This window comes from Panicum virgatum, chromosome 3N (genome assembly GCF_016808335.1).
Source record: "Panicum virgatum strain AP13 chromosome 3N, P.virgatum_v5, whole genome shotgun sequence".
In the NCBI taxonomy this organism is placed as follows: Eukaryota; Viridiplantae; Streptophyta; class Magnoliopsida; order Poales; family Poaceae; genus Panicum; species Panicum virgatum.
The window spans coordinates 18,746,565-18,772,644 of record NC_053147.1 but is presented as its reverse complement, the minus strand read 5'-3'; the positions used below and the strand labels follow the sequence as shown (position 1 = coordinate 18,772,644).

The window sequence follows — 26,080 nt, the reverse complement described above, 5'->3', positions numbered from 1 at the left end:
CCGAGTTCATTCAGCTTTGGGACTGTGTACAAGAGGTGCAATTCTCGGATAGTTCTGACACGATAATCTGGAAGTGGACAGCAAATGGCATGTATTCGTCCAAATCGGCTTATGACAATCAGTTTGTAGGCTCTTACTGTACTTTCAACGCAAACGCAATTTGGAAGGCTAAAGCGGAAGGAAAGCATCGGCTCTTTGCTTGGCTACTGGTGCAGGATAAAATTCAGACTGCAGATAATTTAACAAGGAAAGGAATCGCCTGTAACTCGATCTGTTGTTTCTGTGATCAGGAGCAGGAATCTGCTGCTCATCTTTGTTTGCACTGTGTTTCGCGCAGCAAGTTTGGAACTTGGTTCAGAATTGGACTGATGGCCTGATCAGCCTACCGCCTTCAGGGATTGGCATTGAGGAATGGTGGAATCTGATGATAAACAGCACAACTTCAGAAAACAGAAACAAGGTTGCTGCGATACTCATTTACACGGCTTGGAACATCTGGAATGAGAGGAACCGAAGAATATTTCAGGGGTCTTCACAACAACCAACAGCAGTCCTAGGTTTCATCAAGGAAGAAATGGAGGTTCGACGACAAGCACTTGACAGGGAGCAGAGCTCTTTATTTTCTAAATGTTTTCCTTTACTATGAGGCCGAGTGTTATTTTGTTAGTATGTAAGCAAAACTATGTAAGAACCTGCATTCTTATCCTCCTTAAATGATATGGCAGTGCTCCTCTCTTTTATTTCAAAAAAAAACTCAACGCATTCGCATTTACGCATGGTCACTGGCCCGTGGGATCACCACCAACGGCAGTGATCCTTTCGTCGGCGATCGGGGACGGTTGGCGCGGGTGGCGTCGTGGCGAGCGATGAGCGCGGCGGCGGGGACGGAGAGCCTCTGGATTCCGTCCGATCCCGCTGGGAAGGGACCGGCCGACCGGGGGACCGTGTGGGCGAGGACGGGTCCGACGAAGAGACATGGCTGCATGCCTCGTGTCCGTATCGTGTGAGGAGACATGAGGTCGTCGTGCTGCTCGTCGTACAGTCCCTCGCGGCGCTGTGCTACGCCAACGCACAGTGATGGGAGTAGAGGACTAGAGGGCAGTAAAGAGTAAACGCATGAATGCATGATTGCTAACAAGTAACCATACGGTAATCTAATGTTGCTAGTACAGACTGTACAGTGCTATATGTAGTTGTGGACGCAGTGGTCACTATAGAGGTTAGTGGCGCGCTAGCTCGTATGTACGGATCGTAGTCCATTAGAGCTTATGAGCACGGCAGGCAAGTCAAGGAGATACGGAGCATCAAGAAGTACACCAAAGAGAAAGAGGTGTTTGGTTCCGTGGGGTTTATTTGAAGCCCTATCACTTCGAATGTTTCAATAGTAATTAGAAATATTAAACATAAGCTAATTATAAAACGAACTGCACAAACCTAAATTTTATTCACGAGATGAATCTATTAAGTCTAATTAATCAATGATTAGCACATACTATTTATTATAACATCCTATGAGCTAATCATGAGCTAATCTGAATTAATAGATTGGTCTCACAAATTAATATAGAGAATAGATATTTATTTTATTATTAACCTATATTTAATATTTATAATATCATCCAAATATCCGATGTGACGGTATTTAAAATAAGCCCAAGAAAACAACCCTCTCGTAAGAAATCATGGAGCCATGGCCATACAATCCTGAGCGAGCCCTCCTTCGTAACTCGCAGATATATAAAATGTGATCCTACCCATCCCCGCCATGTGAGGGTAAGAAGAGGCAGCCATTTTAAAAATAAAAACAGTACTATGGGACAAAAAGCAAGAGAGTCTTGGAGATGGGATCAAAGCGAAGCATGACCGCAGCGCACCGTTCCTTTTTCGAAGCCGAACTGCACCACTCGTCTCGCCCACGGATCGCTGGTACTCGGAAAAAAAAAGCTTGGAAGCGTGGCGGGAACATCAACCCAGTAGTGTACTGGAATCTCATGACTTGAGGGCACATCATCTCCACCAGTTTCCCAATCCCCAATTCAACTATTGTATTAGAAGAGTAGATAGAAAATTAATGCTCTATCAATCTTTTAAAACCTTCTTTTTTTCCCCAATAGTTATTGGGACATCCCAATAATTCACATTCTCTCTCCTTAAATAAAAGGGAAGTTGTGACTCCCAATAAAGTAGTTGGATTGGGAGACTACAAAAGCAACTCCCCCAATAATCCTAAAACTGCTATTGAGACATCTCCTAATACTAATTATTGAGAAAGAATTATTGGAAGACCGATAGAGATGCTCGATGTGATTGATTGCCTACCAAAATTTGCCATACTAAAATGCTAGCATACTATAAAGGCCCTGTTCGGCTGGCTGGGCTGGCCAGCTCCAGCCGCCGGCGCTGGTTGCTTCCACAGACAAATTACTGTAGCCCCAGCCAGCTACAGTAAAACGGCCATGGATGATTAGTGCAGCCCAAGAGGCTGAAAATTTTGGCCCTTGCTTGGTTAGAATCCAAAAAATTAATCCATCTTCTAAAATTACCAACGTTTTGATAAAAAAGATTGGTATACTCACACTTTGTCATATGACTATATTTTGGTAGACAACTGATAAACCCTAACTGTCTGACACCGCACCTGCAAGCAGAAAATGCTTCAGATTTCAGAAGCAGAAGTTTCTAGCCTCTACCAATGTGGTCGAGCCATTTGGATGCAGGCTGCGAGTGAACTAGCAGCGGGCGGGCAACGGCCGAGCCGCCGAACGGAATCCTGCAATCCCCAGATCGGCCGTGGCTGCCGTGCTCTGCCTCCCCTACTCTACGCCTACACCGCGGACGCGACGTCGCAGGCGCACACACTGCCAGTCCCGCACCCGCGCCGAGGGAGAGGGCGGCCGCGCCCACCTCCCCCTCCAACTTGGCCACCCACCATCCCCCCATCTCGCCCTTGCCGTCGAACGCTACGGCTACGCCGCCACTCTCGAGTCCCCAGCGGAGTCCCCAGCGGAAGCGCTAATCGTCAGTAGCCTGTAGCTGTAACCCCGAAATGGTCTAGCCGGAGAGAGAGGCGGGTGCGAGTTCGAATCCGCGCAATGCCGGCGCCGGCACCGCCCGACCGGGCGGCGGCGGGGAGCGGCGGCGGCGAAGGAGGAGGAGACCACCTCCGCGGCCACGCGCACCTGACCAGCTGCATCCACCTGCGCCACCACCACGCGCACGGCGCGTCCGGGCGGAGGCGCAGCCCGACGGGGTCCTCCGCGTCGGCGTCGGCCGCGCTGATGCGGGACCTCCTGGCCCTGCAGCGGTCGCGCTCGCTGCGGGACCCCTGCACCCGCCGCTCCGTCGACTCCGCGTCCAACAACAACAACAACAGGAGGGTCGCCGCCGAACCCGACCCCGACGCCGCCGACCACTCCCGCCGCGGAGCGCTCAAGACGCTCCTCGACCAGCTCGCGGAGAACCCGCACCCCAAGCCCGCCCGCCGGCCCCGCCGCCGCTTCAGGCGCTGGGCCGGCCGGCGCGCCGCGCCCGCGGCCGCCGCCGGCGCTCTGGACCGCCCCGCCGCTGCGCCGCGCGTCCCCGCCAACTCCAGCTCCCAGGAGGCCGTCTGCGGCAACAGGTACCTCTTCGGCGCCGGCGGAGCGGACGGCGACGGCGGCGGCGACGAGCTCATGCAGCAGCAGGTGTCGCAGGAATCGCGCAACGTGTGCGGCATCCCGTGGAACTGGTCGCGCATCCACCACCGCGGCAAGTCCATCCTCGACATGGCCGGCCGCAGCCTCTCGTGCGGCCTCTCCGACCCCAAGTCGGCGTCGGCGGCGCGGAGGTCCGAAGCCGCCACCTCCGCGGCCTCGTGCGGTAATATGAACGGGTCGCGTTCACACCCCCATTTCCCGGTTACCGCGAGACTGACTTCCTCGACGAGTTCAGATTCGGACTCTCTGCCCCTGCTCGTCGACGGCGTGCGCAACGGCGTTGGTGGCATTTCTAGTAGCTTCTCTGGGGAGCTCGGGATCTTCTCCAAGAGTAGCGAGCTGGATTCTGACCTTGCGTCCGAGGCACGGTCAGGGCAGAGGTCACGGGGCTCGCACCGTGCTCGGCAGCGGAGCTTGACACAGAAGTATGCTCCAAGGACTTTCAAGGACGTCGTTGGGCAGAGCTTGGTGGTGCAGGCGCTGTCCAATGCCATTCTGAAGAAAAAGATTGGACTGGTGTATGTCTTCTACGGACCACATGGCACAGGCAAGACCTCGTGTGCCAGGGTATTCGCAAAGGCCTTGAATTGCCATTCTTCTGAGCACCCGAGGCCCTGTGACTCATGTGCCTCTTGTATTGCACACAATCTGGGCAAGAGCAGAAGTTTGTTGGAGATTGGACCTGTGGGTAACATTGATCTGGATAGCATTGTGGATATCCTTGATAATGTGATGCTTTCGCCCATGCCATCCCAGCACAGGGTGTTTATAATTGATGATTGCAACACATTGCCGCCTGATACATGGAGTGTCATATCCAAGGTCGTCGAACGTGCCCCTCGGCGTGTAGTTTTTATTCTCATCAGCCCCAATCTCGATCTCCCTCATATAATTGTGTCAAGGTGCCAAAAGTTCTTTTTCCCCAAGTTGAAGGAGTGCGACATTATCAACACTTTGCAGTGGATTTCTACTAGTGAAGGTCTGGATGTTGATAGAGATGCATTGAAACTTATCGCTTCCCGGTCAGATGGGTCACTGAGGGATGCAGAGATGACTCTGGATCAGTTGAGTTTGCTTGGACAGAGAATTTCGATGTCACTTGTTCAAGAACTTGTGAGTTGTCCAACAATCATCATCAAAATTTCTTCTTTGTTCCCTCTTTTTTTTCTTTGCTAAATATCTATAGCATCGAAGAACTGTGATGTTAGTTTTAAATGTCCAGGCTCCTCTTTTGCATTACTTTTTCCTAAAGAATATAGTGGCTTCAAAGTATAGCATTTGACACCTATGTGGCTTATAATTCTACTACAATATTGAATTCTTCATTTGAAATTACCTGACGAAACAACGCATCGTTCCCTTCTCCACAGGTTGGCTTGGTTTCTGATGAGAAGTTGGCTGACTTGCTTGATTTAGCATTATCTGCTGACACAGTGAACACAGTGAAAACCTTGCGAGATATCACTGAAACAGGTGTTGAGCCATTGGCCCTGATGTCTCAACTTGCTACAATAATCACTGACATCCTTGCTGGCACCTACACATTCACTCGAGAAAGAGTGCGAAGAAAATTCTTCAAACGTCCAACCTGTAAGCAGCATTTCCCTTTCTTATTAACAAATTCATACTCTAGTGTTTTCTAGTACTAATGGATTTCTTAAGAATTTTTTTCTCTGATTTACCTATTAGTCATGTATTCATATCTCTTCGTTACAACAAAATACAGTGTTAGTAGCATACTACACTACTTATGTCTATCAAGCTTTTCCTCTCTTACAATCAGTCCTGTTACTGCAAATATTCATATTGAACACATCACGTTTGTGAAAAAAAACTATATACTGATTTCAGTATCAAAGGATGATATGGAAAAGCTACGCCAGGCCTTGAAAACACTCTCTGAAGCAGAAAAACAGTTGAGGGTCTCTAATGACAAGATGACCTGGCTTACAGCTGCTCTGCTTCAGCTTGCTCCTGATAAACAGTATATATTGCCAAGTTCATCCCCAAGTACAAGTCTTAATCAGGGGCTGCTTACCCGCCCAGAGGGAGACATAGCAAGAAACTCTGCTATGGATCATAGTGAGATATATGCTGGTACCCATGGCTTACCAAGAGCATCTGATCTTGGAAATCAACAGTATAGAGATGTTAATCTAGTGGCTGGTTCCAGCAACAATATGGCAAGCAATTACCATGCTGGAAGGAGACCTAGGGAACATACTCCAGAGAGCCATGTGTTGTCAACGGGAGCTACTAGAGTGAATGGAGGATCTAGGTACAGCAAAACTGACAGTGAAATGATTTGGCAGGCTGTGCTAGATAATGTTCAGTCAGACTCATTAAGAAAATTGCTGGCTAGAGAGGGTCGACTGATTTCCGTCAGCCTAGGCACAGGTAAGATCCACTCGACAAAGTAGCTCTATAACTGTAACATTTCTAAGATGTCTTGCTGAAATTTGATTCTTTTGGCCATGCAGCTCCAACTGTCCAATTAATATTCAGCTCTCGTGTAAATAAGTCCAAAGCCGAGAAGTATAGGGGCCAGATTCTTCAGGCATTTGAATCTGTTCTTTCTTCTGCTATAATTCTTGAAATCCGATATGAATCAAAGGATGATCTGATAGCAGGTCATGCTCCAGTTATTTCTCTCTACCCTGAGGATGGCTCAAATATGGTATTGAAGAGGTCTTTCACTAAACATAGTTCAATTTCTTCTGGAGGTGAGAATTTAATTAGGGGGCTTCAAAAAGGCAATGTGGTCCAGGGCGGTAGCTCAAATCAGACACGCTGGATGCAATCGGATCCACACATATTGACTGAAGGCGAAATTATTGAAGTTGGATCTCAAATGGATCGGTGGGCTGAACCAGATAACGGCATTGTTATGTCAATCGAAAGACAAGAGGGCGCCTGGGGAGAATGTTTGTCTTCACAGAACCAAGTTCCTCAAGGAGGAAAAAATGTGAATAATGAACATGGTCGGCAAAAGAACATTGTAAGAGGCAAGGTATCCCTTGCTCATGTTATTAACCAGGCAGAAGCTTGTTCTCAACAAAGTGGCTGGTCTAGACACAAAGCTATATCGCTTGCAGAAAAGCTAGAACAAGATAATTTGTAAGTAATTCCATGCTGCAAGTAATTCGTATTCGTTCAATTCTCTTATACTAGTTCATCTCTTATACTAGTCGAGCAACTTGCAGAAGTATAGGTAAACATGCCTGCCCATAACTTGGAAATGTTATCTAGTACTCGCAATCGTTGAATACTTCAGATGAAAATGGTCACTAACAGTACCACACAAAGTCAAAAGCTATCAGACATATACAACAACAATAACATAGTCTTTTTTCCCAAGCAAGTTGGGGTAGGCTAGAGATGAAACCCGAAAGAAATAAGTTCAAGGTTCAGGCACATTGATAGCTAGTCTCCAAGCGCTTCTATCCAAAGCTATCTCTTTAGAGATATTACAATCCTTAAGGTCTCTCTTAACCGACTCATCCCACGTCAGTTTAGGTCTACCTCTACCCCTCTTTACATTATCGACCCCCTCAAGAATCCCATTACGCACCGGCGCCTCAGGAGGCCTTCGTTGGACATGTCCAAACCATCTCAGCCGATGCTGGGTAACTTTCTCCTCAATTGGTGCCACTCCGAACCTATCCCGAATAACTTCGTTCCGGACTCTATCCCTCCTTGTGTGCCCGCAAAACCACCGCAACATCCGCATCTCTGTTACACTCAGTTGCTGGACATGTCGCCTTTTTGTAGGCCAACATTCAGCACCGTATAGTATCGCCGGACGAATTGCTGTCCTATAGAATTTGCCTTTTAACTTTTGTGGCACCCTCTTGTCACAAAGGATGCCAGAAGCTTGCCGCCATTTCAACCAGCCAGCTGAAATTCTATGTCTAACATCTTCATCAATGTCGCCATCCTTTTGTAACACCGATCCTAAATACCGAAAAGTATCCTTCTGGACCACCACTTATCCATCTAGACTAACGTCTTCCCCCTCATGCCTAGTCGCGCTGAAATCGCACATCATGTACTCGGTCTTGGTCCTACTAAGTCTGAACCCTTTCGACTCTAACGTGCGTCTCCACAGCTCTAACTTCCTATTAACCCCTGCCCTACTCTCGTCAACTAGCACCACATCATCAGCAAAGAGCATACACCAAGGGATCTCACCTTGTATATCCCTTGTGACCTCATCCATCACTAAATCAAATAAATAAGGGCTCAATGCTGACCCCTGGTGTAGACCTATGTTAATAGGAAAGTCAGTGGTGTTGCCATCACATGTCCGGACAAACGTCGTCGCATCCTTGTACATATTCTTAATGAGGGTAATGTACTTAATTAGGACTTTGTGCTTCTCCAAGGCCCACCACATGATATTTCTCGGTACTTTGTCATATGCCTTCTCAAGGTCAATGAAGACCATGTGCAAGTCCTTCTTCTGTTCCCTATATCTCTCTATCAATTGTCGTATTAAGAAAATCGCCTCCATGGTTGACCTTCCAGGCATGAACCCAAATTGGTTTTGGGTCACACTTGTCACTCTTCTTAGGCGATGCTCGATAACCCTCTCCCAAAGCTTCATTGTATGGCTCATCAGCTTAATCCCACGGTAGTTAGTACAACTTTGAACATCACCCTTGTTTTTGAAGATAGGTACTAATATACTTCTCCTCTATTCTTCCGGCATCTTGTTTGACCGAAAAATGAGATTAAAAAGCTTAGTTAACCATACTATTGCTCTATCTCCTAGGCATCTCCACACCTCAATGGGGATACCATCAGGGCCCATCGATTTACCTCCCTTCATCCTCTTCAAAGCCTCCCCGATCTCTACCTCCTGAATTCTCCTCACAAAACGTCTGTTGGTATCGTCAAAAGAGTCATCTAACTCAAGGGTAGGGCCCTCACTCTCCCCATTAAACAACTTGTCGAAGTACTCTCTCCATCTATCCATGATCTCCTCATCCTTCACTAGCAGTCGATCTGTCCCATCCTTAATACATTTGATTTGGTTGATGTCCCTTGTCTTCCGCTCGCGGATCCTAGCCATCCTATAAATGTCCTTTTCCCCTTCTTCCGTGCCTAGCCGCTGATACAGGTCATCATACACCTTACCCTTTGCTACATTCACAGCTCGCTTTGCAACCCTCTTCGCTAATTTATAGCCCTCGATGTTGACTGCACTCTTGTCAAGGTGGAGGCGCTTGAAACACTCTTTCTTCTCCTTAATAGCCCTTTGCACCTCGTCATTCCACCACCAGGTGTCTTTCCCCTCCTGTTTGCCTCCCCTACTCACGCCAAACACCTCTGAGGCCACCTTCCGAATACATGTTGCCATCTTTAGCCACATGTCATCTGCGTCTTTTCCTTCTTCCCAAGGCCCCTCACCTAGCATTCTTTCTTTAAACGCTTGTGCCGCTTCCCCTCTACGCTTCCACCACTTTGTTCTCGCAATCTTGGCACGTTTGTCCCGGTGGACACGTACCCGAAGACGAAAGTCCGCCACCACAAGCTTGTGTTGAGGGACAACACACTCCCCAGGTATCACCTTACAATCTAAGCAATCACGTCTATCCTCCCTCCTAGCAAGGATAAAGTCGATCTGGCTCGAGTGTTGTCCACTACGAAACGTCACAAGATGGGATTCCCTCTTCTTAAACACGGTATTCGCTATCAACAAGTCGTAGGCTAACGCGAAGTTCAACACATCCTCCCCCTCTTGACTCCTGCTACCATACCCAAAACCCCCGTGCACTCGCTCGAACCCTACATTAGTCGCACCCACATGGCCGTTGAGATCTCCTCCTATGAAGAGTTTCTCGCTGGTAGGCACGGTACTAACCATGCTATCTAGATCTTCCCAGAACTGCATCTTGGTTGTAACACCCCGGGTGTTTGCACAGTAATTAAATAAGTGTCCGCACAGTAATGGTGTAGGTTTGCTTTGCATCATGTGCTTGAAATGCTTAAAAAGGATCTTTTTGTAATTATGAAAGGGTATATGTGTAATTATGATTTTATGCAAGGTCCTTTCTGCAGTTGTGTTGAATAGGTTGTGTAATTATAGTTTTAGTGGAGGGTGTTTGTGCAAAATTTCAGTGCATTTAATGCATGGTAGTCAATTTTGCTTGTAAGTCTATGTTTGTAGTGAATTTACGTTGAAAAAGACAAATTTCCTAGATTTCAAAATCCCTTCAATGATTTTAATTTTATCTCTTGAATCTTTGGTCAAATAAATTTTTGCACAACATCAAAGTTGTAGATCTTGAAAAGTTGAACAACTTTCATGTTGGGCACTTTTTCATTTGGGCTTTAGTTCAAAAGTTATTGCTTGTTTACAGAAAGGTCCCTGGAACTTTTGGAAATTGCAAAATCGTCCTTATGACCATCTACCCTCCCTGCTCTGCTTCTCGCCGCCGGCCACCGACAGCGCCGCCCGCCGACGATTTCCCGGCCTTCCCGGCCATCAATTCGCCGCGCGCTGGCGCCCACGCGTCGCGGACGAGCTCCTCCCCCGCCTGTTGCCTCGCGCTGGCGCCTCCACCCCTCGCCACGCCGCCCCGCCGCGCCCAGAACCTCCCCGCCGGCTGCCACCTCGCCGCCGCCGTGGAGAGCCCAAACCCGAGGCCCAGCTCTCGATCTTTCGCGCGCCTGAGCACTACAAGAAGCCCCGCGCTCTTTTCCCCTCATCTTTTCGCCAGTTCCCTAACCCCACGCCCCAGAACGCCGCCGCCGCTCACCCCGAACGCCGGTGAGCTTCACCCCGCCGCGGAGCCGCCACCCCAGACCCGCTCCACCCCTACAGCCCCCACCTTTAGCACCGCCTCGACCTCGCGCAGCTCCCAGGCCACTTCCCCTCGCCTGAACCTCACCGGAGCACCCTCGCCGTCGCTTGCCTCCGCCGCCGACCCGCCCTGCTCCGCCGAGCCGCCGCTTCCGAGCCCCTCCGCGCAACCCTAGGCCACCCAGAGGTGCGCCTTGCACCCGTGAAGCTCACGCACCCCTCCCCTCTCGCCGCCGGTGAGCCCCTCGCCGGGAAACGGCCGGTCAACCGCCGCCTCCCCTCTCTGACCCGGCCCAGGGACCTCGGGTTGAAAGGAAAGAAAACCCAGGGGGTTATTTGCATAGGCATAGACTCAGATGAATAGTGCCAGTAGGGGCTGCTTTGTAATATTTTCAGTGAACTTTGAAATTCTAGATCAATTCGTAGAAAATTCGTAAAATAGCAAATCTTGATGTTTTGGAATCCTCTTGAAGAGCTCTATGCAGTAGAACCAGAATATGTTAGGCCTTAGTTGCAAGTTTTTGCTGTAGATGTTGTTTTGTGTTACTAGGTGTATAACTACTTGTTCTTTAATCTTTTTCTTAACTGATGCTTGAAAGCTTGTGTTGCTTTGAAATTTTGGTGGTAGTTTACTCATGTTACACTAGCTTTGCTATAAAAATTTCATGATCAGTTCTTTGTTGTAGCTATTTATTTGATTTAATCTTTGTTTAATAGACTTTATTCATGGTAAATAGTTTCTGTTCTTAATAAATCATGAAAATATTCATGAGTGTTCTTCTGGAGTATGTTAGCTTGTCCAGGAAGTTTGAGCTTTAGTTCATGTCTAGAACAGGAGCAAAAATTAAATCTTGCTAAACTGATGTCTGTTTAGTTTAATTTATCTGAATTATTTCCGTGCAGATAAAATCATGAAAAATTCACAGTAGCTAGATCATCCCTGTTTAGATCTCATGTTAAATTTTGAGCTTCTGATCTTCTTTAGTTTGACCTGTGTAATTCTTGCTTGTTCTAGATGTTATCTGAGTAAATGATTTATTGTGGTTAAATGATTACATGTCTTGACATGATTTTTGTAGGGTAGATTACTTTATTCATGTTCTGTTTAGAGTAATTTTGGTAGATTTTATTACTGTTTGTACTTTGATTTGTTGATTTATTTACAAACCATGACTTATTTGTATAGGAAATCGCCACCACTCTTTTTATGAAGTTAGTTAACTTCTTTTGTGCTTTTGATCATGATGCCTTGTGTAGTTAAATTTGTTATTTAACTACTCTATAAACGATTGCCCATGTTTGTTTATAATGTTGTTCTTGCATTACATATAGATACGACTACTTTGTCAGACGGGACGTACGAGTTGATTCCGGAGTCTGACGGAGGTGATCTCGAAGCTCAAGTGAACACTGCGGAACTAACTGAAGCCCCGAACCAAAGTTCGGAAGAGCCTAGCGCTGAAATAGTTAGCAATTACCGAGAAGGCAAGCCCCGGACATAACCTATATTTCAAATTATTATCATTTACTGTTGTTACTTACTTGTGCATTTACAGTTCTTAGGATTTGAATTGAAACCCTAGATGCATGATCCTAGGAACCTATGTACTGAACACTAGACCTGAGTTCGACTATCTGCTAAGCTTATAGGAACGGTAAAAGTCGAGTGATTGCCTGTCACTCGCGAGCTTTATAGGAATTGCTTGTTTACTTTCTGTTATCAATATAAGGACGACGGACGGGGTTGTGTTCGATATCATGTCCTATGTGAGACCCCGTCTGTGTTGATGAACTTGCTAAGGTCGCGGTGTGTGGTAGTGCTGGTTAAGTTTTTGAAAGTACTAGTCACATGCCGTAAATATGGTACGCGGCAAGCCTAGTAGCCGATTGGACCGGGGAGTGGATATACCTCCCACTCTCTCAGTAGGGATAGGTTTTATTATATGTTGCGCAACACTACAACTTCTAGGGACAAGGTTCGGCCTTGGAGCCCTGTAGTCGGGGAGAGTGGCACTATCCACAAGCCGGAAAGAAAGGTTAACGGTTGTTTGGGAATGACCCGACGGTATTCCAGACGTGTGTGCTAGGTTACCCTTGCAAGGTTGAATTTCGATTCAGAATCGTCCGCCTCTCACGATGAAATGAGACTGCTTGATCTCTTTGCCACACAGAGTAATAAGAGCAACAATATTCTTATTAATCTTGATGTTTGCTTAGAAGTTCCAACATGTTTGGTTAGTAGATGCATACATAGAATGGTTAATCAACTAGAATCTTGAAGCTAAAACTTGAAAGTAAGGACCTACTCTTTATTGCTTTTCAGCAAAGGAAAAACCAGAGCCTTACAAAGCCTTGCATAGTCTAGCTAAGGTGGGCTACTTATACCCGTTGTCGGTTAAGTCTTGCTGAGTATTAGAATACTCAGCCTTGTGTTGAAACCCTTTTTCAGGTATGACTTTTGAGGATCAGGTCGCTAGCTTGACCTATCCTTGCTCGTTGCCTCCTGGCTGGTCCGTAGAATGGGATACGTCTTCGGCCGGCAATGACTATGACGAGTGATACCCGGCTTGGGCTAGCTTGGTATACTTTTGGCGACGTGTTGTAGAAATCATGTTTCATCTTCCGCTGTTTAGACTCTGAACTTATAATTATGTTTTGTATAACTGTTTTACTTAAGTTGGTTTTGTAATAATGGTTTGAACTATTTTGTAATCACTACTGAACTTGCCTGTGTTGTAAATTTTGTGGTTGTAATATCTCTGGACTCGCCTTCGTGCGAGGTATGCTTGTTCGATCCGAGAAGCGGTGGTCGTATCGGGACGTTACCCGACAGACCAAAAATTGTTCCGTTTGAAGTGCGTTTAAGCTAATGTTGCCTTTATGGTGATGGTTTACGCACTTGAGCCGGGATAATTTAGGCGGTTCTGCCACAGCTGGCATCAGAGCTACAAGCATATACCAGAGGTGTTGGAACCTTAAAAATCGATTTCCATATAAAATTGGAACCATAAAGAATTTCGGAAAACTACGTTGGATTCGTTAAGAGTTGTGCTTAGAACGTAAAGTCCTAGGGAATTTATGGGAATTACTAGGTGGTTATTTCTGTATGGTTTATGTTTTCTGACTTCCAGCACTTTACATTTTGTCAAACCATACTCACAAGCAACTCTTATTATTGTAACGACACACCTACGTGAGGTAAGATGGTAAGGATCCTCAGTCAGCTGAGAGAGTCTGACCTTCCCGTCGGTGATGCGAGCCGAACGCTGCCCTCAAGCAGTGGCTTACTTGAGGTGCTCCCAATATACCAACGATTAGTTGACTATATTGGAAGTAAAGTGTGCTCAGTCAGCTGAGGGAGTCTGACCTTCCCGTCGGTGATGCGAACCGAACGCTGCGCTCAAGCAGTGACCTACTTGAGCTGCTGCCAATATACCGACCTCGGTCGACTATATTGGGAGTAAAGAAATTTGTGAATATGCCTCTGAGTAGCGTATGCTAACGTTGGCCATACGGTGGAAATTGTATGGCTGCCGCTTCTATAGTGAGCGGTAATGTTTGGGAACGCTTTCATGATTGCTGGCGTGAAAGGTTCATTGGATATATATATATGTTCTGTCAATCTTATGCAGGTACACTAACCGCGATTCGATAAGCTAAGAACGGTTAGAATGTATCGACTAGCTATATAGGGAGAGCCGTATTTATGTATACCACCGTGCTAACCACGTAAGCCCAACGATAGTTGGCAATTGTTTATCTTGTGAGGACGGTCAGGACGTGCATACATATCTGGTTGATGTTTGATTGGTTCATGATATTAGAAGTTGCTACATGAGCTTTTTAAGGAATTTCTAGTATGAATCCTTATAAGATAAGTGTTAGTGTGCTTAAACCATGAGTGAGTGAAACTCTGATTTTAGAAGCATACTTGTAAAATGCATAGGTTTCCTTGGATGAAAAATATGGTTTCGAGTCATGCCTTCCTCCTAAGCCCCATCTTGTTGTTATAAGGATCTTTTCATTCCTTAGAATCTCAAATGATGAACCAGTACCAATTGTGGTTTATTATTCTTTGAGTTGGAATCATATCATCGTGTGAATTAGAATCACATTTGTTTTACCGCAGTCTTCTTAAAGCTTTATTTGAGAAGTCTTGAGATAATTGCATTACTCACATTTGAATCCTTTTTGATTCAGATGGCGACTTGTTCCCAGATCTTTTGGGATGAGGAGGGAAATGCTCATACCGATTGTTTGTACTGGGAGGGTTTTCCGAGGATTCTTTGGGATTCACTTCGTATCTTCCACTACCCAGATCCACCCCAGTACACGGGACGCCAGTTTTCGGAGGATGGAATTAAGAAGAACAGAGTTAAGATGACCATTCCTCAGCACCCCACCTTGGAGTGGCCACCGATTGAGATTGAGGTGATTCGGTATCGTCTTGTGGATGCGTTTGAGAAAGCAGCTCTCAACGCTATCACCACTTTTTGTGAGCACCACCCCGAGGAGGTAGCAGCATATCCTATTGGCTTGTTTCCAGCAGTCCGTACTGGCGATGCAGAGTGGCTGTTCAGGGTCACACACTTTGGGCACTTGATTGGAGATGTAGCGGATGAGACTATCGAGGCAGTAGTCAGATATATGAATGCCCAGTCTCACTACCAGATACTTCAGCAGCGACACATGGACCAGGTGATAGACTTGGCCCAGAGTTTTCAGCGAGGTCTTCGTCTGAAGGATATTCAGATTGGGGGACTTCAGGATGCCGTTGCTGGGAGGGACACTGCTATTGCACAGTTTGAGCATCAGGCTATGGAGTATGGTGCTGAGATAGAGCAGCGCAACACAGTTATCGGTTTTCTTCAGGCGCAGGTGAATGAGCTGCAAGCAGATTGGGCTGATGCTTTAGCACATGTTGGTATGCTCCAGGAGCAACTAGATGCCCCAGCTGAGCCGGCAGCAGCAGAGGAGGACCCAGAGGAGATTGAGGGAGTATCTGACTTAGATTCAGAGCACGCACTTGCTGAGCCTAACCCTCAGCCGGACGACTCTTCTTCCGGCAGTGCCTCTTCTGTGGGCAACCTCGACGACTTCTAGGCGTCTTAGACTTGTCCTATATAGTTGTGTTCTTTTGTTGTATCATATGTATATAGGGAAGATGTTATTGTAAAATAGCCTTAGGGAGGAGTACCACTTGCTGTATTATATGTGGTAAGGTTAAGCGATGTTAGGTTGTAAGAACAAGGCTGCTTTGATGAAATATAAGTAGCGACTACCAGTTTGGAAATCATAATCTTTCTACTTAGCAAATCTCTTTATTTGTGCATCTTCACGCCCTTTGATGAATACAAGAGGTTGCAAATTTTTGTGGCATATGTGTTCATCAAATGTTAGCATGTTGAATCTGTGAGACTAAATTTTAGTCCAATCCCTTCTATGATCTCTGTTGTTTAGCAACATAGCACATAGCAAGGAAGAGCGAATTGATAGATTATTTCCTTTACCCTTTGCTCTCAGCATTGAGTCTTTATACGATGGAGCATGAAGCTATCTAGCAGCTGACCAGTTTTAATTTTTGTGGGTTGCACATTTATGTGTTGTGCACATTGTGCTACACCGCATCTAGTTACATTTTTGCTGATGTTGTTTTATCCAAATGTATGATCATTGCATGTACCATTGATTTTGGAAGCGAGAAATATGTATCTAATGGATGTCTTCCATGATTACAGATGGTTGGTCATACACGCGGAACGCCTGATGGCTTTGGTTGTGAAACTGGCAGTGGATCTCAACAACCACCGCCACCCCCGTCGAATCTGGCCGAGTTAATGGCCATGCAAACAGAGCTGCTTCGCCAGCTAGTCCAAGGGCAACAAAATCAGCCACGCCAACAGTATGGAGGAAGGGAGGCACAACCAGCGGGTTACCAGGAATTCTTTGGTACCCAACCTCCACTTTTCAGCAAAGCTGATGACCCATTGGATGCCGATGCATGGCTTCGTACAATCAATTCCAAGTTTGCTTTGTTAGCGGTACCATGTATTGATGCGAACAAGGCCCCCTTTGCCGCCCAACAGCTTCGCGGTCCTGCACGTATATGGTGGGATAATTATTGTGAAATGCAGCCTGCTGAACATATCATATCTTGGGAGGAATTCAGAACTGCATTCAGATCACATCATATTCCGGATGGACTAATGGAAAGAAAGTTGAATGAATTCTTGGCTCTAGATCAGGGAACCCGCACTGTTCTTCAATATGCACAGACCTTCAATCATCTGTGCCAATATGCGGGTTATCATGCTGATACTGATGCCAAGAAACGTGATCGTTTCCGTCGTGGCCTCAATACTAAGCTCAAAGAACGTTTAAACTTGGTTCAGCCCAATACCTATAATGAGCTGGTTAATATGGCCATTACACAGGAAGATTGTATTGCTGCACATCGTGCTGAGAAAAAGCGGAAGGCACCAACGGGACCCTCGAGTGCCCAGCCACCGAGGTATCGCCTGGTGCAAAATACTCCACCTAGGCCTCCACAAAGAAATGCCCTAGTGGGTAGGTTTGTCTTTAGGCCGCCTCAGCAACAAGGAGGATTCAGACCTCCAGTGCCTCAGCAACAGCAACAGCAGCAGTTTAGCCCAAGGCCGAATGCCCCACAGTTCAATAGTGGGAATAGTAATAATCGATGTTTCAACTGCGGCAGTGCTTCTCATTTTGCCAAGAATTGTCCACAACCCAGAAGGAATAATCCAGGGCAAAACCCTAATCAGAACAACAACAACAACAACAACAAGGGCAAGGGCAAGAGGCAAATGGTGCAAGTCCGGCAAGGGCGAGTTAATTTCACTACTCTTGCAGACCTTCCAGCAGGAGCACCAGTAATGACGGGTACTTTCTCTATCCACAATAAACCCGCAGTCATATTATTTGATTCTGGTGCAACGCATAGTTTTATAAGTGCCAAATTTGGAGCAAGATTAGGATTGGATTTTTGTCATACTAAGGGATCTTTTATGATAACAACCCCTGGTGGGAAGATAGCTTCCAATCAAATCACTAGATGTGTGCCAATTAAGCTGGGTAGCAAATTGATAAAGACAGACTTGATCTTGCTAAATTTAGAAGGCATGGATGTTATTCTAGGCGTGAATTGGATGACTACACATAAAGTGCTATTAGATATCTCTTCCCGGGCTGTCGAGATAGATTCACCACATCAAGGAGCCACCATACTCTATCTACCCCAACGAGAGTATGTTAACTCTTGTGCTTATGCCGCAAAAGGAATTAAACTTGAAGATATCCCTATTGTGTGGGAGTATGCGGATGTATTTCCAGATGATTTACCTGGAATGCCTCCTGATAGAGACATCGAGTTTGTTATCGAACTTCAACCCGGTACCGCCCCTATTTCTAAGAGGTCGTACCGAATGCCTCCAAATGAATTAGCAGAATTGAAAGTCCAACTCCAAGACCTTCTTGACAAAGATTTTATACGTCCCAGTTCTTCACCCTGGGGATGTCCAGCCCTGTTTGTGAAGAAGAAAGACGATAGTTTGAGGCTATGTGTTGATTATCGACCACTCAATGCGGTCACTATTAAAAACAAGTATCCTCTTCCCCGCATTGATATTCTGTTTGATCAGTTAGCTGGAGCTAAGGTTTTCTCTAAGATTGATCTTCGTTCTGGCTACCATCAAATAAAGATCAAGCCTTGTGATATTCCAAAGACTGCTTTCTCTACCAGATATGGACTATATGAATATTTGGTTATGTCTTTTGGTCTTACCAACGCCCCAGCATATTTTATGTACTTGATGAATTCAGTCTTCATGCCGGAGCTGGATAAATTCGTCGTGGTTTTCATTGACGATATCTTGATCTACTCCAAGAATGAAGAAGATCATGCTGAACATTTGCGTATCGTTCTCCAACGATTACGAGATCATCATCTTTATGCCAAATTCTCCAAGTGTGAATTTTGGTTGGACAGTGTGAAATTCTTAGGTCACACTATCTCCAGTGATGGTATATCTGTTGATCCAACTAAAGTACAAGAAGTGATGGATTGGGAATCTCCTATTTCAGTTCATCAAATTCGCAGTTTTCTTGGTTTAGCTGGATATTATCGTCGGTTTATTACTGATTTCTCCAGAATAGCCAAGCCTATGACGGAGTTATTAAAGAAGGGGGTGAAGTTCGTTTGGAATGATAAGTGTGAAGAAGCTTTCCAAACTCTTAAAGCAAGATTAACTACCGCTCCAGTATTGTCTACACCGGACAGTACCAAACCTTTTGATGTCTATTGTGATGCTTCGGGTACGGGACTTGGTTGTGTGCTTATGCAGGACAACCGGGTTATCTCTTATGCATCAAGAGCTCTCCGGGATCATGAGAAGAATTATCCAACCCATGATCTGGAATTAGCAGCTGTCATTCACGCTCTTAAGATGTGGAGACATCATCTTATGGGAACTCACTGTAATATTTACACTGACCATAAGAGCCTCAATTATATCTTTACTCAAGCTGATCTCAACATGAGGCAGAGACGCTGGCTAGAGTTGATAAAGGATTATGATCTAGAAGTGCACTATCATCCAGGAAAGGCTAATGTGGTTGCGGATGCACTCAGCCGCAAGTCACAATGCCACTGTCTATCTGTAGAACCATTCAATGAAACTCTATGCCAGGAAATGATGAAGTTAAACCTAGAAATGGTATCTCAAGGAAGTTTGAACCATATATCCCTTGAGCCTACACTTCATGATAGCATCATCATGGGGCAATTACATGATGAGGGTATCAAGGTCATCAAGGAAAAGTTATCACAAGGAGAAGCAAAGTATAAATGTTTCAGAGTGGATCATAGGGGAGTTCTATGGTTTGAATCCCGACTGGTGGTACCTAAGGATCATCAGCTTAGAAAGCAAATCCTTGATGAAGCACATCTTTCGAAATTCTCGATTCATCCCGGTGGTACCAAGATGTACCATGATCTCAAACAAAATTTCTGGTGGACTCGAATGAAAAGAGAGATCGCTAAATATGTTTCTGAGTGTGATGTCTGTCAAAGAGTTAAAGCTAGTCACTTGAAAATAGCTGGTACTCTCCAACCTTTATCTATTCCATCCTGGAAATGGGAGGACATCAGTATGGATTTTATCGTTGGTTTACCCATTACTCCTCATAGGCATGATTCTGTTTGGGTAATCGTTGATAGACTCACCAAGACCGCTCATTTTATTCCAGTACACACCACTTATTCTGCCAAGAAGTACGCAGAAATTTATCTCGATCAGATTGTTCGTTTACATGGCATTCCAAAGACGATTATTTTTGATCGTGGGCCTCAGTTTATAGCACGTTTCTGGGAACAAATGCAAGAATCCCTTGGAACAAAATTGATTCGTAGTTCGGCTTATCATCCACAAACAGATGGGCAAACTGAACGAATCAATCAAATCCTTGAAGACATGTTGAGAGCATGTGTTATTCAATACGGCAAGAATTGGGTTAAGTGCCTAGCACTGGCAGAGTTTTCATACAATAACAGCTATCAATCCAGCTTGCAAATGGCACCATTTGAAGCATTATACGGTCGAAGGTGTCGAACTCCTTTGAATTGGTCACAAGCTGGAGAACGCAAAATTTTTGGGCCAGATTTAGTTTCGGAGGCAGAGGAGCAAGTCAGAATTATCCAGGTTAATCTTAAAGCAGCTCAATCAAGACAGAAAAGTTATGCAGACAAAAGGAGAGATCCTTTACAATTCGAGGTAGGAGACTTTGTATATTTGCGAGTATCTCCTACTAAAGGTGTTCAACGCTTTGGCTTAAAAGGAAAATTAGCACCCCGATACATTGGACCATTTGAAATTATCGAAACTTGTGGACCCGTTGCCTACCGACTTCGTCTTTCATCTCAGTTGGCCGCCGTTCATGATGTCTTCCATGTCTCACAACTTCGGAAGTGCACCAGGGTACCTACTGAAATCCTTGAACCACAAGATATCGAAATTGAATCCGATCTATCTTATACGGAGTATCCAATCAAAATTCTTGACACAAAAGAAAGAAGTACTAGAAGGGAGAAAGTTAAAATGTACAAAATCCAGTGGAATCAGCATACGGTAGAAGAAGCTACTTGGGAAACTGAAAATTTTCTTCAAAGAAACTTTCCCGACTTTCTTAGAACCAATCCAGGTACCAATTCTTTGCACCCTTTTCTTCCTGTAATCTCGGGACGAGATTCCTTTTTAGGGGGGAAGGCTGTAACACCCCGGGTGTTTGCACAGTAATTAAATAAGTGTCCGCACAGTAATGGTGTAGGTTTGCTTTGCATCATGTGCTTGAAATGCTTAAAAAGGATCTTTTTGTAATTATGAAAGGGTATATGTGTAATTATGATTTTATGCAAGGTCCTTTCTGCAGTTGTGTTGAATAGGTTGTGTAATTATAGTTTTAGTGGAGGGTGTTTGTGCAAAATTTCAGTGCATTTAATGCATGGTAGTCAATTTTGCTTGTAAGTCTATGTTTGTAGTGAATTTACGTTGAAAAAGACAAATTTCCTAGATTTCAAAATCCCTTCAATGATTTTAATTTTATCTCTTGAATCTTTGGTCAAATAAATTTTTGCACAACATCAAAGTTGTAGATCTTGAAAAGTTGAACAACTTTCATGTTGGGCACTTTTTCATTTGGGCTTTAGTTCAAAAGTTATTGCTTGTTTACAGAAAGGTCCCTGGAACTTTTGGAAATTGCAAAATCGTCCTTATGACCATCTACCCTCCCTGCTCTGCTTCTCGCCGCCGGCCACCGACAGCGCCGCCCGCCGACGATTTCCCGGCCTTCCCGGCCATCAATTCGCCGCGCGCTGGCGCCCACGCGTCGCGGACGAGCTCCTCCCCCGCCTGTTGCCTCGCGCTGGCGCCTCCACCCCTCGCCACGCCGCCCCGCCGCGCCCAGAACCTCCCCGCCGGCTGCCACCTCGCCGCCGCCGTGGAGAGCCCAAACCCGAGGCCCAGCTCTCGATCTTTCGCGCGCCTGAGCACTACAAGAAGCCCCGCGCTCTTTTCCCCTCATCTTTTCGCCAGTTCCCTAACCCCACGCCCCAGAACGCCGCCGCCGCTCACCCCGAACGCCGGTGAGCTTCACCCCGCCGCGGAGCCGCCACCCCAGACCCGCTCCACCCCTACAGCCCCCACCTTTAGCACCGCCTCGACCTCGCGCAGCTCCCAGGCCACTTCCCCTCGCCTGAACCTCACCGGAGCACCCTCGCCGTCGCTTGCCTCCGCCGCCGACCCGCCCTGCTCCGCCGAGCCGCCGCTTCCGAGCCCCTCCGCGCAACCCTAGGCCACCCAGAGGTGCGCCTTGCACCCGTGAAGCTCACGCACCCCTCCCCTCTCGCCGCCGGTGAGCCCCTCGCCGGGAAACGGCCGGTCAACCGCCGCCTCCCCTCTCTGACCCGGCCCAGGGACCTCGGGTTGAAAGGAAAGAAAACCCAGGGGGTTATTTGCATAGGCATAGACTCAGATGAATAGTGCCAGTAGGGGCTGCTTTGTAATATTTTCAGTGAACTTTGAAATTCTAGATCAATTCGTAGAAAATTCGTAAAATAGCAAATCTTGATGTTTTGGAATCCTCTTGAAGAGCTCTATGCAGTAGAACCAGAATATGTTAGGCCTTAGTTGCAAGTTTTTGCTGTAGATGTTGTTTTGTGTTACTAGGTGTATAACTACTTGTTCTTTAATCTTTTTCTTAACTGATGCTTGAAAGCTTGTGTTGCTTTGAAATTTTGGTGGTAGTTTACTCATGTTACACTAGCTTTGCTATAAAAATTTCATGATCAGTTCTTTGTTGTAGCTATTTATTTGATTTAATCTTTGTTTAATAGACTTTATTCATGGTAAATAGTTTCTGTTCTTAATAAATCATGAAAATATTCATGAGTGTTCTTCTGGAGTATGTTAGCTTGTCCAGGAAGTTTGAGCTTTAGTTCATGTCTAGAACAGGAGCAAAAATTAAATCTTGCTAAACTGATGTCTGTTTAGTTTAATTTATCTGAATTATTTCCGTGCAGATAAAATCATGAAAAATTCACAGTAGCTAGATCATCCCTGTTTAGATCTCATGTTAAATTTTGAGCTTCTGATCTTCTTTAGTTTGACCTGTGTAATTCTTGCTTGTTCTAGATGTTATCTGAGTAAATGATTTATTGTGGTTAAATGATTACATGTCTTGACATGATTTTTGTAGGGTAGATTAATTTATTCATGTTCTGTTTAGAGTAATTTTGGTAGATTTTATTACTGTTTGTACTTTGATTTGTTGATTTATTTACAAACCATGACTTATTTGTATAGGAAATCGCCACCACTCTTTTTATGAAGTTAGTTAACTTCTTTTGTGCTTTTGATCATGATGCCTTGTGTAGTTAAATTTGTTATTTAACTACTCTATAAACGATTGCCCATGTTTGTTTATAATGTTGTTCTTGCATTACATATAGATACGACTACTTTGTCAGACGGGACGTACGAGTTGATTCCGGAGTCTGACGGAGGTGATCTCGAAGCTCAAGTGAACACTGCGGAACTAACTGAAGCCCCGAACCAAAGTTCGGAAGAGCCTAGCGCTGAAATAGTTAGCAATTACCGAGAAGGCAAGCCCCGGACATAACCTATATTTCAAATTATTATCATTTACTGTTGTTACTTACTTGTGCATTTACAGTTCTTAGGATTTGAATTGAAACCCTAGATGCATGATCCTAGGAACCTATGTACTGAACACTAGACCTGAGTTCGACTATCTGCTAAGCTTATAGGAACGGTAAAAGTCGAGTGATTGCCTGTCACTCGCGAGCTTTATAGGAATTGCTTGTTTACTTTCTGTTATCAATATAAGGACGACGGACGGGGTTGTGTTCGATATCATGTCCTATGTGAGACCCCGTCTGTGTTGATGAACTTGCTAAGGTCGCGGTGTGTGGTAGTGCTGGTTAAGTTTTTGAAAGTACTAGTCACATGCCGTAAATATGGTACGCGGCAAGCCTAGTAGCCGATTGGACCGGGGAGTGGATATACCTCCCACTCTCTCAGTAGGGATAGGTTTTATTATATGTTGCGCAACACTACAACTTCTAGGGACAAGGTTCGGCCTTGGAGCCCTGTAGTCGGGGAGAGTGGCACTATCCACAAGCCGGAAAGAAAGGTTAACGGTTGTTTGGGAATGACCCGACGGTATTCCAGACGTGTGTGCTAGGTTACCCTTGCAAGGTTGAATTTCGATTCAGAATCGTCCGCCTCTCACGATGAAATGAGACTGCTTGATCTCTTTGCCACACAGAGTAATAAGAGCAACAATATTCTTATTAATCTTGATGTTTGCTTAGAAGTTCCAACATGTTTGGTTAGTAGATGCATACATAGAATGGTTAATCAACTAGAATCTTGAAGCTAAAACTTGAAAGTAAGGACCTACTCTTTATTGCTTTTCAGCAAAGGAAAAACCAGAGCCTTACAAAGCCTTGCATAGTCTAGCTAAGGTGGGCTACTTATACCCGTTGTCGGTTAAGTCTTGCTGAGTATTAGAATACTCAGCCTTGTGTTGAAACCCTTTTTCAGGTATGACTTTTGAGGATCAGGTCGCTAGCTTGACCTATCCTTGCTCGTTGCCTCCTGGCTGGTCCGTAGAATGGGATACGTCTTCGGCCGGCAATGACTATGACGAGTGATACCCGGCTTGGGCTAGCTTGGTATACTTTTGGCGACGTGTTGTAGAAATCATGTTTCATCTTCCGTTGTTTAGACTCTGAACTTATAATTATGTTTTGTATAACTGTTTTACTTAAGTTGGTTTTGTAATAATGGTTTGAACTATTTTGTAATCACTACTGAACTTGCCTGTGTTGTAAATTTTGTGGTTGTAATATCTCTGGACTCGCCTTCGTGCGAGGTATGCTTGTTCGATCCGAGAAGCGGTGGTCGTATCGGGACGTTACCCGACAGACCAAAAATTGTTCCGTTTGAAGTGCGTTTAAGCTAATGTTGCCTTTATGGTGATGGTTTACGCACTTGAGCCGGGATAATTTAGGCGGTTCTGCCACATTGGTGCTCTCACTAAGGCCCACCTGAGGGGCATAGGCACTGATCACATTCAAAACCGAATCTCCAACTACCAACCGGATTAGGATAATCCGGTCGCCTTGCCTTCTAACCTCTACGACTCCATCCTTAAGGCTCCTATCAATCAAGATGCCTACACCATTCCTACCCGGAGTAAAAGCTATCAGACATATGAGGCCTAATTTTGATCCATGCACTATGCTACATGATACACTATTGTATACAGTCAGTATTCTGTTTGGAAAGCTTGGAACCTAGATCAAGTAGTAGTCTACATGCAAATTATGTGGAAGTCCAAGATTATAGATTTCAATCCTCAGAAGATGGCTTTTGATGTATTTTTGAATGACTATGTTTGCAGGAGATTGGAGCCTAGATCCAGTTTGCTTTGTTGGAAAGCTTCAAGCACTTCCAGACGGAAGGTAATGATTTTGATGGCATGCTCAGGCCAGCTTTTGTATTATTATTATATTCCTTTTCTTAAAGAAACAGTAATTGGGTGTCATTATTAATCATGTGCCAGGATAATAAATGCTGAAATATTGTCACAAATCACATGGTTGTCACAAAGAAATGCAGGGTAGCTTGGGACTTGTTGGTATACTTGAATAGTACTCTGCAGTATGGTATCCATTTTTCCAGGTGCCATAAAGGGCCTCAAATTTTAGTCTAGATAATTTAAGAGTCGGGCTCTTATCTTATACAATTTTAAGCTAAAAATTATATAAGGGCTAAGTTGGACCTGAAAGAGAGCACTAGGGTCATGATCTGTTACCACCCTCATAACACGTAGGAAACAACAAATTGCCAATTAGTCTGAAAATTACTTTTCATAAGACTACTCTTCTAGTTTACTGCTACATAATAGCAATAACTGTAGGTTGAGGTGTCTCTTTTTAGTTAATTTCAAATGTTTGTATATCATGGACTATAATATATCCCCTTCGTTTATACAATATATAGCGTTTAGGACAATCTAATTACTTCATTCTCGTTCATTTTCGAACTTATCATCTGAACACGTGTTTCTTCGGTTTGTGGCGACGCCTTCCACTTTCACTCTCTGACTGTCCCGAGTCATTTTTACTGCAGCTGTCCGCACTGAAGATCAGGACACGAAGATCACGAGCTTTATCAAGGATTGCCTTCTGCGGAAGGTGCATTTCGGTGAGATCTCCAAGATGAAACGTTGGGGGCGGTTGCCCCGGATTTACGCGTAGCTAACTTTGTTGGGATCCGTTACTTGCTCTCCGTAGCTGTTAAACTGTAGCAGGAAATTGTAGGTGCTAGTGCTATTCTGTACTAGTATATAGCGCTAGTGTGTAGCAGGTAGGAGAATGAGAGAAACATCATAGCCCATTCTTTTCCGTGGAAGACCAGGAATAATTTATAATTGCTTCAGGATTTTTTTTTATGTGAAGCCAAGCCATTGCCGTAAA

The 26,080-nt window shown here is 45.1% G+C and overlaps 1 protein-coding gene across 1 annotated transcript; it reads left to right on the top strand.

The window, feature by feature from the left end:
- Positions 1-2,838: 2,838 nt before the first annotated feature.
- LOC120664844 (protein STICHEL-like 4) lies at positions 2,839-26,080 on the top strand. Its single transcript, XM_039944197.1, has 6 exons — positions 2,839-4,808; positions 5,066-5,285; positions 5,547-6,092; positions 6,176-6,812; positions 25,003-25,063; positions 25,734-26,080. Exons 1-6 carry the CDS (start codon positions 3,093-3,095, stop codon positions 25,824-25,826), a joined length of 3,273 nt encoding a protein of 1,090 aa, XP_039800131.1. The 5' UTR covers positions 2,839-3,092; the 3' UTR covers positions 25,827-26,080.

Coding starts and splice junctions, on each gene's coding strand:
- LOC120664844 (XM_039944197.1), top strand. CDS start 3,093: ATGCCGGCGCCGGCACCGCCCGACCGGGCGGCGGCGGGGAGCGGCGGC. Junction 6,813..25,002: donor AAGCTAGAACAAGATAATTT/GTAAGTAATTCC, acceptor CTATGTTTGCAG/GAGATTGGAGCCTAGATCCA. Junction 25,064..25,733: donor CAAGCACTTCCAGACGGAAG/GTAATGATTTTG, acceptor TTTTTACTGCAG/CTGTCCGCACTGAAGATCAG.